Source organism: Euphorbia lathyris, chromosome 2 (genome assembly GCF_963576675.1).
Source record: "Euphorbia lathyris chromosome 2, ddEupLath1.1, whole genome shotgun sequence".
NCBI classification, from domain to species: domain Eukaryota; kingdom Viridiplantae; phylum Streptophyta; class Magnoliopsida; order Malpighiales; family Euphorbiaceae; genus Euphorbia; species Euphorbia lathyris.
Window position 1 is genome coordinate 91,662,374 of NC_088911.1, and position 17,413 is coordinate 91,679,786.

General features: G+C 30.0%; 1 protein-coding gene across 1 annotated transcript; it reads left to right on the forward strand.

Moving 5' to 3' along the window:
• Nucleotides 1-411: 411 nt before the first annotated feature.
• Nucleotides 412-6,301, forward strand: LOC136218941 (tRNA (guanine(37)-N1)-methyltransferase 1). The gene is made up of 9 exons (XM_066006121.1): nt 412-1,543; nt 2,804-2,902; nt 3,527-3,646; nt 3,755-3,921; nt 4,462-4,532; nt 4,850-4,992; nt 5,263-5,374; nt 5,766-5,878; nt 5,990-6,301. Exons 1-9 carry the CDS (start codon nt 638-640, stop codon nt 6,122-6,124), a joined length of 1,866 nt encoding a protein of 621 aa, XP_065862193.1. The 5' UTR covers nt 412-637; the 3' UTR covers nt 6,125-6,301.
• The last annotated feature ends 11,112 nt before the right edge of the window (nt 6,302-17,413 follow it).

The window sequence follows — 17,413 nt, forward strand, 5'->3', positions numbered from 1 at the left end:
AGAAGAAAGGAAGAAGAAGGAGAGGTAAAGTCAACTAAAAATGTTAAAAAAAAATCTTTCCGAAATTGCTCCTATGATTTAACAGAAATTTGGCCGTTTCATTGATTTTGCTAACGGTAACAACTACAGGGTTGTGTTTATAAAAAAAAATACCACAAGTACCATATTGCAAATTGATCAAACCACATGGTAGTTATTTATAATTAACTTTTATATTAATTATGAAACCACATTTTTTATTTTTCAAAATCACCATTTTTAAAGAATTAAAGTTATTTAAAATATAATTTAATGACACATTTTTTACTTGTTATCAAATTATTGATCCAATAATAACGAGGGTATATTAAAATTTCTCAAATTTGGAGGCGATTTTATAATGTCTTCTAAATTATATTTGATTCTAGTAGAAAAAACAGAACCCCCGCTGAAAAACGATAAAATCTGCAAATAAGTTTGGGCAGCCGTTTCCCAACTTTTACATGAGCTGCCTGAAGCTCGGTTCTGTCTGGTATATTCCCTTTCCCGGGCAAAATCCCTCATCTATTTTAGCGTAGCTTGGGATGAGATTGAATCCTTCTGTCTTCAGTTTTGAACTGCAACTCTCTCTGTTAGCTAACCACTAGCTACATCATCAATGGTGACCAAATTCTTTCTCAGACCTAACTCTATCCCCTTCACCATTTTCTCCCCAAACCACATCTTTGTCTTCCATAAGCATTCTCATTACAAATTCACCATTGTTCCTTTCTTTTCCACAGTTACTACTCAAGCTATAGCCTCAAAATCGTTCCTCTATGGACCCTCTCTTTCAAAAGGCAATATCCCTTTTCAATACCCACAACAACACCAACAACTAGAGCACAATAGCCTAACACAATTGGGTCCGGAAGTCTTTGGTGGAGATAAACAAGGGGATGAGCAAGTGGACAATGATGATGATGGTAAAATCGATGTGGAGCAGTTCACTCGAGTCTTTGATATAGCTGCACTTCGAGTCCCTGCAAAGGATTGTTTTGCTCTAGAGAGCAGACTGCGCGGCCACCTTCTGAATTGGCCTCGGATTCGCAACATTGCTAGAGTGCCTGGGGATGAAGTGGAACAAGAGTTCGTCTCTATCTTGGGAGATACCAGAAATTGTGATGGCGATGATGAAGAAGGTAATGTCGATGCATTGAATCGACGAATTTACGGGAGAGCAGAGGGGGATGGTGCAGAAATAAGTCCTGTTTTGTACAGGGATAGATTGGCCAAGGATTTTAACTCCAGGGGTTTTTTTAAGTTTAGGAATTTGGCTAAAATTTCAAGACCGGCAAAGAAGAGAAGAAAGGAAGGGGAAGGAGAGAAGAAAATGATGGAGAGAAAAGGAAGGGATGAATTTTCTGTGGTGGAGGTTGTGGAAGATGATGAAGAAGAGGATTGGAAAGGTTTGCTAGGGGATGATTTTATAGGGAGGAGGAAATGGATGGGTTCTACAAGACTATTGCTTTTGGATGAGAGATATACAGATAAGGGATTAGATAATTTGCCCCAAGCTATCAAGGTGGCTTTTCAAATCCCTTAATACTTTGTGAGTCAAGTTCAAATTCTTATTTGTTACTTCATAGCACTTGTTTGTTTTCTATATACTGATTCTGTCATGATTCTACAATGTAGTTTGACTTTCTTATATGATTAGCTGTGCAAAACATTCTACTTCACTCATTGAACTTCAGTTATTGCTCTTGATTTTGGTACTGTTGTTTTGCTGTGTATTTGTGCTTCACTGGAAACAGTCAGTGACATGGTTAAATTTTCTTGAATTGTTGGAAAAGAAAGATTGGTTGTGTAATGTTTTATGTGGAATAATCTGCAGAGATATTTTAGTTCCTCCCATGTGTTGCATTTGTGACCAAATCATACCTTTAGCATTTGCTTTGATGCTTGTTTCTCTGTTACATGTTGTTAAATTATCCAGTCTAGAAAAATACTTTCAAAAGGTTATTACACCTTAACTTCTAGTACAAGTACGATTTTGACTTCCATTTAGTGATTCGTTAGTTATTTTTCTTAAAGCTGCTGGAGTTTATATGCGTTTTCAGATAAGGAAAATTCTTTCTCAATGAACAATGTTTCCAATTAATATTTAATTTGGGTCAATATCTCATGCCAAAGAGGTTAGCAGCTGAAGCCTCTGATTAATGGTGACAATTCCAAGTTGTGTGGTTGGACGAAGATGTGGGAACTGGGAACTAATATTTTTATGTCACATCTACAATATGCATAGAGTAGTGTTTAGCAATGTCAGTGTTTGTGAGTTTATTGACATTATCAGCATACATCTGCCATGATGTAACTTACCATTTGCCCAAGGTTGAAGGGTCTTTTTCTAAATAATAAATAAATTTTTCATTTTACCGACTACTTCAGTTTTTTTGTTTCATGAGACACTTAACGATTTGTTACTGTCTTCCATTGTGTCTGCCACTTGCAAATTAACTATTGTTGTGAACTTGAGTTTTTCTCTGCAAATCTTTATATTTGATCTATTTTATAGATACTAGGGTCCTTAGCATGCCTAATATTATGGTGTCCCAAAATTTCTCTTTCCTCTTTTTTGTTATGCAATATCTTGATCCAGGAATAGTTTGCCATTAGGGTTATTGGTGGTGCCCTACATACCCAGCTTTGATGGCGACTGCACGACCACAAACATGAATGCCATATTATATTTTTCTCTATATCTTGGAACACCGTTACAATATGCTATCACTAATGATGCATGTTGATGATATTACAACTAATATACTCGAATCTTCTTCAGGCTGTTCTACAAGAAGCTCTGAAAGAAAACTCAACTTCTGCTTTTGAGCTTGTTAGATGCAAGTTGACTTTGTTTTATGATTACTGGCAAATGAATGAGGTATTTGAATTTTTCAATAAATATATTATCATGTGTGCAACTTTTATCTTTAGACACATACATGAGTTATTTTAATTCATGTTAGTGTATTTCAAAATCAAAGGATTATCAAGGTTACAACATATTAGAAAGATAGTCTAGTAGAGTTGATTAAATTTTTGAAATTACATGTTTATCTTTCTTTTATAGTCCTTCACACAAACTCTGATGCTAAAAGATAGATGGGGCTTGATTCACCTTGTTAATCTGGAAAAGAAAGGGAACAAAACTGAGTTCAAGCCTCTGCTTTAGGGGCTGTTCATCTTTATGTTCGGATAAAAGCAGGTGTAGGAACTGGCTGAAGGGGAATTTGAGAATGAACAATGACATATTTACAAACTTTTTAATTTTTGGTTTAACAATCCTTCACGTATTTATTATACTGTTAAATATTTTTTTCTTCTTATCTGTACAAAAATTCGGGTGTAATTGTTAGTTAAGCTATCTTTAGCTAGAATTTGAAACTATGGTATCGAATGAACAGGCACTGGCCTTATATGCTTAAACGAGTCTAGATGGTGGAGTCTTGCTGCACCATGAACCGCGATATTTGACTATCAATTCTAAGAATTACGTGTCTTGCAGGTGTTAGAGGCCTTGCTACCAAAAGGTATGATTGTTCCATCGGGTTTTGAAACAATTGGGCATATTGTACACCTGAACCTGAGAGATGAGCATTTGCCGTACCGGAAACTTATAGCAAAGGTGTGCATTTATAGAAAACTTATAACTAATATCATTTTAACTATGTACTACACAGTTGGAAATCAACTTATAGAACATTTTGTTATGGATTTCAATATCCTTTTACAGGTAGTTCTTGATAAAAATAAGCCAAAGATACAAACTGTTGTAAATAAGGTTGATGCCATACATAACGACTACAGAACAATGCAGCTTGAGGTTTTAGCTGGGAATCGCTCCCTTGTGACCATGGTTGTTGAGAATGGATTGCGATTCCATGTTGATTTAGCAACGGTGTATGTATTTATTTTATTTTTGCTTGCAACCCACTTGTGAATTCATCTTTTTTCTTCATATGCTATGCTAACGAACTGACCAGTGACTAGGATGTTTCTTTCTGCCTTTTTGTTCAATTGGAAACTCAAGCGTGCATCCTTTAGTTGATGTTGCATATGAACGTAATGGCCCCAGTGTACTGTACGTAAATAGATTATTTGTTATCTATAGCAATAAAAGTTATCCCTTAGTTGTATTTGGTAGAAATTTAGTTAGTTATGCAACCTGATGTGCAAGCATGAGTCCTTTGAATGTGAAGACTCTTAGAACAGGGGCTTATTTATATAGACCCCCTAGGTTTCTTAATCTCTTGTATCTTGTTGTTTCTATTCAGTTTTTAGAAGTTTGTCCACTGTCGCCAAGGGTCTATTCATATGGAAACTTGACTCGTCCATTTCCAAGAACAATCTAATGGATCTCTCATGCCAAAGTTAGGGTGAAAATAAAGAGAAAAAACACACATTAGTGTAAGTAAGAATTTAGGTTTTCCCTTTGTGCAGGTATTGGAATTCAAGGCTTTCAACAGAGAGACAAAGACTTCTGAATGCCTTTACACGCGATGATATTGTTTGTATGTCTGAACTTCACCTAATTTTTGTTCATTTTACCTACATAATAAGCATCGTATCTTCGTAGGGTGGTAAGCCTAGGCATTGTCAACTATCGTATTTGATAGGTAGATTAAAATAATATTGACAATTTAATAGGAGTTGAAAGGCCATGGAATGTTTAAAATAGGAACTGGGGTTTTTGAAAAACCCTACTGTAGTAAAAACATTGTCATTTAGAAATGCATAAAGATACGCTTCCTAATTATGCCTTTTATTTGGATGTGGCTGTATCTTTTTCCTGACTTTTCTCCTTTCTTGATTATATCTCCATCAATAGGTGATGTATTTTGTGGTGTTGGTCCCATAACTTTGGCTGCAGCAAGAAAAGTAAAACGTGTATATGCCAATGATTTGAACCCTTGTGCCATTGATTATTTGGACAGAAATAGTGTGCTCAACAAGCTTGAAAGGAAGATTCAGGTACGATGAGTGTATTTTCTGCAAATAATATTTGTCTAGGTTAAATTTTTTTTTTCTTCTCTATGTTATTTGGATGATTTATGCCACTACAATGATGCACAATAAGCGGTTGAGCGTAGCCCATACTATCATCATAATTACAGCAGAATAGAAGTCCAGCTGTTGTCAATCTGATATGAACCTGTTTCATGCCTTAGATTATTCCATGCACTCATAATTTTTAGGATTTCTTAGCAACATTCTTTATGTTGAGGCTCTCTCATTCTATAGGTCTTTAATATGGACGGAAGGAGGTTCATTGATGCTATGTTCTCAAGTGACAAAGGTCAAACCATAACACAAGTGGTCATGAATTTGCCAAAGGATGCAGCAGAATATCTAGGTCTGTTGTTTGATCTTTATTAAGTCTCTTTTTTCTTTTTCATTCTGAATTTAATGAGTAATATAGTTATTTTTCAATTAGAATATATGCTTTATATATTCTTGCTATGCATTAATTTATTGATTACAATTCTTGAAGATTACACTATTTTTGTATGTGGACTGAGTTGATTTGGATGACTTGTGAGTGAGACAGAAAGTTATATATGCACTGTAAATATGCAATTGTGTGGATTAGAAAGTTGCATTTTGAAGCTTTGTTTTGTATAACCTATTTAGAAAAGTGGCATTGTCATTTGATTAGCAGAATAACCAATGATAGTTTCTTAAGAATATGAATATAACAAATAGTCTCTCTTTCTAAATCTCAATGCTATCGTTACTGTTAACAGATGCATTCAGGGGGATATACAAAGACCACCCAAAGAATAGAAAATTAAATTTTCCAACAATCCATGTCTATGGATTCTCCAAAGGTCGAGATCCAGAATTTGACTTTCACGAGGTCTGTTTCTAAAATTTCATATTCTGTGACATGCTGGATTTGGTAGACATACTTTCTGTTTTACTTGTATATTAGGCCATTTATCCTCTATTTCTCTGAACATCAATGCAGCGAATAAGAATTGAACTTGCAGAGGTGGCTGTTAATGTGGAAATGCGCAGAGTACGCCTTGTTGCACCTGGAAAATGGATGTTGTGTGCATCATTTAGGCTTCCAGAGAGTGTTGCATATGCAAATACTCAGTAAATAGTTCAGGCTATGTATCAATTTTGACCAATTGTATAGTACTACTTATTCCAGTTGAAAGCATAGGGAGTTGATGTTTGCATTTAATTTTTTTCCCCTCCTAATTATGCAAATGATGAGTGTTTCCTGTAAAATTTCCACTTGAAAAGGGTTGCAATGAAGTATATATTGTCAATTTATGCTTGGAGTTATGCTTCTCCTCTTCTGTTCTTTTGAAACAAGTTTGCTATAGGCAGGAAGCATCTTGAAGCACTTGATTATTCTACTATAAAAACTTCTAGGAGCTGTAAAAGATATAATTTCAAACATAAACATAGATAAAATGAGTGACGATCTTTTAACTAAATTAAATTTTCACAACTAACTAATTTGACAAGTGGACGGACAAGTAAATATTTAAAAAAATAAAAGAATAGGGAACAAGTGGGTGAAGATGCTTTTTGCCTTTGCTTGACTTCAGTTGGGTTGATAGGTCCTTAGGTAAGTTATAGACATGGTAATAATGAGAGTATATAGGAAGGATAGAATTCCATTTGTGTAGATGAAACAGAATAGGGTAATTATGATGAGGTTTGCTTCTTGTTTTTATGGACCACCTAATGAAAGTGTCCTTTGTTGTTCATTACCATGAGACATCTCACAGACATATTTTGCTTTTATGCATTTTTTTCCAATCCCAACACAACTAACCCAAGATAGCGACCTGTGACTTTTTCATGCATCAAACACACAAAACTCAACATAAATGCCACACAACTTGAGAATATTTCATGTATTGATTTGTCCTCTTTGGACGGCCCGGATTTGAACAATCTTCAACATTGATTTTGTCCCCTTGCCAGAACAAACTTTTTTCTGTATGACATTTTACCCTGGCTTGCCAAGTCATATCTACCCTATATAGAGCAAAGCTTTTAGGACAACATGGTCCATGTGGGGTTGATGGAAAAGGGTAAAATTGGCAATCAAGAGTTAGAGAGAGAAAGAGGAAATCTCAGTTGGGATTGGGATCTACACATATAATTACAGGTAAAGGTTGTGGTCCAAATTTATTGTATGTTAGGGTATTTTATCCTAAAATAGTTAGGACTTCCACAGTATGAATAAAGGCTAAACTAACAGTTACTCTAACTTGATTGTTGCAAATCTCTAGGAAACCCCACTCAATCTCACTAACAACATTTTGCTTACTTCTTCTTTTTAACCCTTTTTCTGGATTGCTGCTTTTACTTCTTCATTAACATTAAGTAACTATTTTATTTTCTTAATTTCTGTTTAAATGTCAATTACAAATTAACCTATAGAGTTGAATATTTATGTTGCTTAAAAAAAATGAAACTTTTCTTTTCCATCAAATATAAAATTGAACTCTTCTTTATTGGGGGGGGGGGGGTGGGGGGGGGTGGGGGGGGGGGGAATCAAATTTAATATAAAAGATGTGAGGGAGGGAGAGATGGGATTGTGAAATTTTGGTACAGAAAAGGGGATATCTTGGCTTACCTCCATTTGTATAAATTCCCACCGTTCCAAAATTCTTTTTGTACTGCAAGATATTTTTCAAGTTTACAGTTTTTACAATATATATATGATAAATGTAATATACTTTTCTTATATACGATATTTTATTTATGTAATCAAAGGGAAAACGCATAAATTTAGGCAAACATTTATCCGAAGGTGCAAATTTAGGCATGGTCAATTAGGTACCTAACGTGTTTTTAAGTAACTTTAATTTCTTTTATTTGAGAACCTATAAATTCATAAAGAGTAATTATATGTATATTTGAGATGAAATTAACCTTTTTACAAATTTTTCTCATATTTATATTTATACATGTATATTAGAACTATGTGCAAAGTAAACTCATCCAATGGTAGAAAAAACAAAGTAAAACTTACTTTGTTAAAAACAAAGTAAGTGTAGAAGGCACCTTAAGAGAATGATTAGTTCAATTATACTTTCGAGGTCAAAACACATATAAATAAATGCTTTTTTATAAAAAAAATGCAAAAAAAAATTTTATGAAAAAAAAAAGTTCATTTTTCTTTTTGTTGGAAATATTGACTTGGGTCAAATAGTCTATACGATATCGATAAAGGCTATATCAGAGTTATATGGATAACTAGGGTTAAGACCAAATTACTAGTTACAAATAAATAGTGATATATAAAAGAAATTTAAGAATGAATTAGAATAGAAGAGTCTTACTCTTTCTCATTTCCTTGAGTAAATCTACAAAACAAAGAAATTACCGATTACCGATGTAAACACTCTGTTTAATTAAGTTAGCACAATATTCAAATTTAAAGAGTAAAGTAAAAAGTAGAGGTTAGAGTTTTTTGACATACATTAGTGATCCCTATGCTTCCCCGTAAAAATAGATTACATAGCCTTTTTGTAATTGTTTTATGTTAGCATATTTTGATGTGCCAAATTGTTATTAGAACATCTATGTTTTTCATAACAAAATTTTTACGTGTGAAAGCTTCTTTTTTGTGATGTGTGAGTAAGGAAGACATGGTCACTCTTTGCGGGGTCCTTCCTAATACTTCATGAATTATATTGAGCGATGAGGTTTTGCTTCCCTAGTACATCAATCTGTAAACTCTTTTTGTGGGCTTTAAGCCCCAAGTCCGACAATAATTTTATCAAATTGTATTGTTATCATAACTCTTAAAATAAAGAGAAGAAAATACCTTTTAGAATGGTACGATTTGCTCTGGTAGGTGTGCTTAGATTAGTACGACTTGCTAATAACTTTTGATTTCCGCATAACCTTTATTCTGCTCGTTAAATATCAGGCGGCTTAGATTGACACGACTTGCTCTTGTAGGTGTGTTATTATGATGAACACGGAGGCCACCTTTTTTTAGAAATATATGGAATAAATTATAAATGCTTAGTAGATTTTTCTACATGGAATATCATTTTTTATTTTTTAAACTAAATTTAAAATTTCCGAGCATGCCCCATCGTGATATGCGAAGGGAAACACATCGTTTTATGGTTTCTCAGAAAAAATCAGAAAAATTATAAAAAATTTATAATAATATAGAGTGGAAATACGTAATGAATATCTTCTCAAAATAAATTATATAAAGTATTAATATAACCTTTACGAGGGGTTTTTGAGTTCGGAATTTGCCGAGAATCTGAATTTTAACTTGTTTGATCGAATCAGATGTAATTATATTCATCATGGAAACTAACGGATCGTACTCATATCTGTCTAAGCTTTGTTAAACATAAATATCAGAATAGAATTATTAGTCCAGAGTTTCACGCTAATCATCTTTCTATTTTAAGTCGGACATAGGAATGATGATTTCAAATAAGAAAGTGTTATCTCAGGAGCACTTACCTTCCACCCCTAGTTGAGAGGATACATTATAGTGCATTAATGCTCCTTCAATCCGTATCTTCATCAAAATCCTATTAACAACGGTTTTTGGTTTATCACACAGTTTGGATTGTTTTCTAAAATATAAAAATCCAACATGTTTCTTTTTTATGTTAATTAAGGTTATCTTTTTCAGTGACAAGATTACACTATTACTTTTGTATGAACTAACTTGTTCTGTTCTGGTACTTTTTTGGTGGCAATTATTAGATTTTGAATAATTACACTTCCCAATCACTATTTTGTCTTTTGCAAATTATAACTTTATTACTTTCCTAAACATATTGATAAATTTTATCAAATAACCCAATTGATATTTTAATCCCATCATTTATTTTTTATTTTACTTATTATACCACTGCTATGGTAGCTTCTATTGTTTAATATTTGATGTATGTACTTATTAATATCGATTAAATGTACATAATAATGAATTATTAATAGAAAAAAATGTGCATAATAATAAATTATTAATAAAAAAATTTAAAAACATGTTCTAATTTCTTATTTATTTAATTCCTCTATAATTTTGTAATTTATGTTTTAAAATGTTAAGAACGATATTCTGAATATTATTACATATGTTCTAAACTTTATAATTTGTGTTCTAAAAATTAAGTATAATGTTTTAAAAAAATCAGTAAATATATGGACCATTTTTGCATTTGTTCTATAATATAATTTATAACTCATATTCTAAATAATATAACATATGTTCTAAAAAACATAACGTATGTTCTAAAGTTTATAGTTTGTGTTCCAAAAATTAAGTATAATGTTCTAAAAAAAATCAGTAGATATCTGGATCGTTTTTCATTTGTTCCAAAAATATAATTTATAACTCATGTTCGAAAAAACATAACACATGTTCTAAAAAACATAACATATGTTCTAAAAAACATAACGTATGTTCTAAAGTTTATAGTTTGTGTTCCAAAAATTAAGTATAATGTTCTAAAAAAAATCAGTAGATATCTGGATCGTTTTTTCATTTGTTCCAAAAATATAATTTATGACTCATGTTCGAAAAAACATAACACATGTTCTAAAAAACATAACGTATGTTCTAAAAAACATAACGTATGTTCTAAAGTTTATAGTTTGTGTTCCAAAAATTAAGTATAATATTCTAAAAAAATCAGTAGATATCTGGATCGTTTTTTCATTTGTTCCAAAAATATAATTTATAACTCATGTTCGAAAAAACATAACACGTGTTCTAAAAAAACATTACGTATGTTCTAAAAAATATGTCGTACGTTCTAAACTTCATAGTTCGTGTTTTAAAAGTTAAAATATATGTTGTTTCAAAAAAAAATTAAAATATATGTTCTAACGTATGTTTTAAAAAATATATTTTCTTATATAACATAAATTACAAAAATATAAAGGAATTAAATAAATAAAAAATTGGAGCATGTTCTTGGATTTTTTTTCTATTAATAATTCATTATTATGCACATTTCTTTTTTTCTATTAATAATTCATTATTATGCATATTTCTTTTTTTTCTATTAATAATTCATTATTATGCATATTTAATCGATATTAATAAGTGCATGTGTCAAATATTAAACAATAGAAGCTACAAAGACAATGGTATATTAAGCAGAGCGCAGCATAATACACAAGCAAAGTAATTAGCTTAGTGGTTGCAGTGTGGAGTGTAATTGAAGAGTCCAAGGTTTGAATCCCATGAGAACCAGTGTTTTTTTTTATTTTTTATACTCAAAACGACGTAGTTTTGAGTGTTCTCACCATAAGGAAGTGTCCTCACCTAAGAGGAGGTTCTCACTTGATCCCTCCCCTATATATATATATATAGTCACTTTCTCCCTTTCTTTTACTCATTAAAAATAAATTAATTAACTACTCATCAAATTTATGGATGTTAGGATTAATTGGATATGGATCTAATTAATCTGACCCGTCCGAAATGGAATGGGCCGAACCCATCTTAAGAGATGGAGAATTAAGGGTTTAGCTTCCTATAAATAGGTTTAACCCTAATCACAACATAAGGTTGAAAGGTTGCATCCTCCTCCTCTCCTGCGCCTCCTCACTCTCTCTCTCTCTCTCATTCTTCTTCACTTTAGTCCGTGGATTATTCCGTCTTTCCTAGCTAACGCTGTGTAGTTGTCTGTTACCAGCGGTACAAGATCGTGGTGCTTAGATCCGCCTCCGTTAGTCCGAGAGATCTACAGTTTCTGCTATTCAATAAGGTACGCCCGAACCCGTATATCTCAAATGGATTAATTGTCGTTAATCCCTTCAATGGAATTAATTACCTCTTTTTCCCTCTTGCACACCTTCTTTTCATAATCCCTAAAATCTCTCGAACTATATCCCATGAAATTGTTTATATTCTCTACTCTCTTGTATTTCTTTTTTCCTTTTCTTTTTCCCGATTCATTTTCAATGGAATTTGTAGGAATAAATGGAGTAAACAGGCTTAGTCCATTTACGGATCCATTTATGACCCTTCTGTAACCTAAACAGATAAAGGTAAGAGTGCTTTGCATGAACATCTTGGCCAGATGCTTCAGTTTTTTTAGCCATTTATGATAAAAAAAATGCCAATCAGTCCCTTGAGTTTTTAATTTTTTTATTTGATCATTATATGTTTATTTATTTCATAAATTAAACACATGTAGGGCAATTGTTTCACCCGTATTTTAATTTGGACCAATTCTGTAATTAATTACTCCATTCGGTCTATATTATGTAATTTGATTATTCTGGTTTGAATTTGTAATTATTTTATTAATTAGTTCTTTCTGTCAAAATGTGTGAAACATTTGAAGTTTAGAGCCGATTTGATAATTTACCAAAAATTATGGCTGAATTGGATAATTGTCCAATCAAATATACAAATATACAGCAATCGTTGGAAGTGATGGTCATATGGGAGGTAGTAGAGGTTGAATTGAGATAGTGGACAAAAACTGTTCGGTCCAACCTTGCTTTAGAGTTAGGGAGCATCCTTGTCACTTACGGAGCTTTTTTTGCTGAAATGTGAAATTTTTTTATTGGGCATAAAATCTACAGTAGAAATACATAATCCAGCAGCAGAAAATAGACAGTGGAAGAGAGCAGTTGGGAGCAACCTTGCTTTTTAGTTAGTGGAGGAGAGTTACAGAACTTTCTTGATGAAACGTGAAACTTTCTTGCAAGAACTTGGAGATTTCTTGTTGGGCAGTTACTTGCATATTATTTACAGCATAAATACAGATTTTTGCAATAGAAAAAGAAGGTGGTCAACAAATCTCAAAAATTCTCAAAAACTATCAACAAAAAAAAACCCCTCAAATTGCGAATTCCTTTCAATTTTCAATCCTTGGTTCTATAATCTTTCTTTTTCAATTCTGAGTTCTACAAATTCAATTCCTATATTTGCAACCCTTCAGTTTCAAACTTTCAAGCATTTTATTATTAATTCGGCATCGTTCATACTAATTAAGTCATTTTTCTTTACAGTATTAATTTGGAAATTTTAAAATTTTTGTTCTTTAGCTTTTTCCAATCTTTTGATTTAGAAGTCAGATTTAATACTTTTGTAATTTTCTGAAAAATTATTGGCACGCTTGCACCAATTGAAAAAAGGCGAAACAATAATATTATATAGTTCTATTCCTATTTTGATAATTTCAAATATTTTTCATTAATTTTTCTAATGAATAAATTCTAGTCTACTAGGTTAAAAGTTCTATTATTATATAAAAATTAGTAAATCAATTATTTAATATTAAAGAGATTATGATTACGTAAAAAACGAAAAAAAGCAAATAGAAAAAATAAATGTTTTATTATTAAGGCATAGAGTAAAAGGTAAGTTTGGTATTTTAAACTTTATTTAATCTAATTTGACCAATGCCTAAGATAGAAATAGTAAAGAATTGATGAAAACAAAAATTAAGTGACTATATAGTTATAAATTCATGAATTAACTAGTGTGTTAAGTAAAATCACAGGACTTATAATTGTTTATCCTAAAACAAATACGATAAATTTCTAATATTTCCAAAAATACTAAAATGTTCACATTTAGGTATGTCTTTTATACCAATTACGGCTAGTTTCAGTGATTAAGGGTCTAAATTCACTTAAGTAAGAAAAATCGAGTTCGAATCCTAATATACGTAATAAACTTTAATTGGAAGAAAATCCACTCAAAATGTATCTGGTGGCTACCTCGAATTAAACAATCAAATAAATTATATAAATATTTATTTTAGAAAATCTACATGTTGTATTTAATAGTACATTATGTTTCATAAAAATGAAATGTATATCTTCATTGATATGTGCATGCCAACACAATTTTTGAATTTCCAAATCTCCATTGACCAAATCTATCTATGTATGACAATACATATTCTTGTTAGTGTACTACTTTAACTTAATTCACTATTATTTTCAACAAATTCACAACTTTGGCTTCGGATAAACATTACCTACATACAGCTTTTGGGTTCAAGTCTCTTCCTTTAGAAAAAAAAAAATGTATAAATATATATATTTCACAATAATTAAGGTCTAATTTTGGCATTTTTGGGATGAGGCTAGTTTATTGTAATATTTATTTATGAATGATGATGTATTTTTGTAACTGCTTCCAACCGGATTTACTGTGATTTCGAAAGTTATAAACTGAATGTTTTGAGTATACAAGTATTATTTTAGCTATTCTTCTTTTCTTGTCTTAATACTAAAGTTGGCTTAGTGATGCAATAGGCACCATATTTTTTTAGGACCATAAGATTAAAACTTTTTCAATTTAATTATATGAAAACTTTCAATTTCTGATTTGATCAAAGATAATATCAAAAAATAATCATGAATTCAGCATATACAAAAATGACTTGTGTTTCAATATTTACATATAGCTTCTTCACTAATTCAAAGAAGAAAATATGGAAAGTGACCTTAAAAAAATGTAGAAAGAAATAGAATAGAATAGGTTGCCATATTAGAAGGCACCACATGGATCAATCAGCTTTTTCATATTTCCAAATTTGAACAAGCATCATTGCAACCCTATATTTATAAAGTTCTAGGTATCTATTATATACTTTATTATATATAATTGACTCCCTTTTTTTTATTATTCAATTAAAAGAGACAAATTATATATATATATATATATATATATATATATATATATAGTACCTCTCACAAATTTGTTTTAAAAAAAAGGTTAAATATTATATTTTTCAAAAAAAAATTGAGACAAATAAATTATTAGTAACTTCATTTCAGTTTCTGTAGCGAGCAAAAAAACACTTCATTTAAGTGAGACTTGACTTGTTCCTTTCGATTTTTATACCAAATTAGTTATCACCATGCATTCTCCTGTTTTTACCCGTGACATTTTCATTACATCCAAATTTCATCTAGGTATATGGTTACAGATCAAATAAACCTAAATCATATATCTTACTAGTCAATTTGAGTCTTTAATATTTTAAAATCATATGAATTAGATTTCCATCCTATAAAGACCACCAATTGAATCCCCTTTAATTTAATAAAATTTTGGTTTGGTTACTTTATATTTATATTTTTAGTTTGATTTTTTATTAGTATTTTTATGATACTATAGGTTGTCGATTTATTTTAGTAAAAAAACTTGATTAAACCGAAGCAAAAACTAATATGTTGTACAAAAAAAATATGTTTTTTTTTGTGTATATATAATAAAACCAAAGTGAATAAATATAATAATCCAATATAACTTAACCAAAAAATTTGGTGCGATTCAATTATTAGCTAAAATAAATATTATATATACATATAAAAAATTAATATAATATATTCATTTCGTTTTGGCTTATCGATTTTTTTAGTAAAATCGAAAATGAAAATATTATAAAATATTAATCAAAATTAAATTAAAAATATAAAATTGAACCAAAATATTATTTTAATTGAGAGAGGAGCCAATCAATAGACATTGGGACCTAAATTAGTAATTTTAAAAGATTAGTGATTTAATTCAATTAGGGTGAATTTAAGCTTTAAACCTATGTGTATTCTTATACCTTTTGGTAATTTTTATACCTTTTATGGTTTTTCATGCTCTTTGTAGTCATTTTGTTTCCTTTGTGGATTTTTTAAGGTTTTATTCCTTCTGGTTTTCTTATTGTATTTGTATGTTTTTCATTTAATGAAAGTATAAGCATTTACATAAAAAAAAAAAAAAAAAAAAAAAAAAAAAAAAAAAACCTATGTGTATTCTTCTATACTTTTTTTTCTCTTTTTTACCTCTCACGGAATTAATTTTAAAAAGGTTAAGTATGATATTTGTACATAATTGAGACATGATCACTAATGGCCAAAGCACCATGCTGAAGAAAACTGTTGTGAGGTGCTGTGTGGGAAAAAGCTAATAAATGTTTAGTATGTATATAATAAAAAAAATTAAAAGTCAAGAAATATATATATATATATTGCATTTGTATTTTATGATATTATAGTTTATTGGTTCAATTTTAGTAAAAACATTGATTAACCCAAACTAAAATTAATATACTCTACCCAAAATATTTTTTGTGTATATATAATAAAACTAAAGTGTCTTACCAAAAAAAATAAAACTAAAGTGAATAAATATAATAATCTAATTGTTTCAAAAAAAAAATATATAATAATCTAATATAACTTAACCATTTTAGATGCGCTTCGGTTATTAATCGAAATAAATACAATACATACACATAAAAAATTAATATAATATATTCGTTCCAGTTTGGCTTATCATAATTGTTTTATTAAAATCCAAATTGAAAATATTATAAAATATTAATCAAATTAAATTGAAAATATAAAATTGAATCAAAATATTATTTTAATTGAGAGAGGAATCCAATTAATATATATTAGGACCTAATTGGTAATTTTAAAAGATTAGTAATTTAATTCAATTTAAGCTTTAAACCCATGTGTATTCTTCCCAAAAAATAAAATATTTTGTACTTCTCACAAAATTAATTTTAAAAAGGTTAAATATGGTAGTATTTTGTACAAAATTGAGACAAAGCTAAAAGCCAAATAAATTATTAGTAACGTCATTTCATTTTTGTTACGGAGTGAAAAACACTTCATTTAAGCGATACTTGATTCGTTTCTTTAGATACTTACACCGAATCATTTGTCACCGTGCATTCTCCTATTCTTGCCCGTGACATTTTCACTACATAGTATTGCATAGGTGTATGATTACAATTCAAATAAGCCCAAAACCTATACCTTGCAAGTCAATTTAAGTCTTTAACATTTTAAAATCATATCAATTAGATTTCCAATTTATACCGAAACCACGAATTGAATCCCTCCTCAATTAAATAAAATTTTGGTTTGATGACTTTATATTTTTTGTTCGATTTTTTTATTAGTATTTTATGATATTATAGGTTATCAGTTCAATTTTAGTAAAAAAAATTTTTGATTAAAACGAACCAAAATTAATATACTGTATAAAAATAATTTTTGCGTATATATAATAAAACCAAAGTGAATAAATATAATAATCCAATATAACTTAACTAAAATTTTCAGTGTGATTCGGTTATTGACCGATATAAATACTATATGTACACATATAAAAAAAATTAATATAATATATTCATTTCGGTTAGGCTTCTCGAATTTTTTTTATTAAAACCGAAAATGAAAATATTATAAAATTATATCAAAATATTATTTTAATTGAGAGAGGAATCTAATTAATATATATTAGGGCTAATTGGTAATTTTAAAAGATTAGTGATTTAATTGAATTGGAGTGAATTTAAGCTTTAAATTTAAATCCATGTGTATTCTTCTATAAATTCACACAAATGAACAGTTACAACACCATTTTTTGTCTGTCTCTCTCAAAAACCTGGTT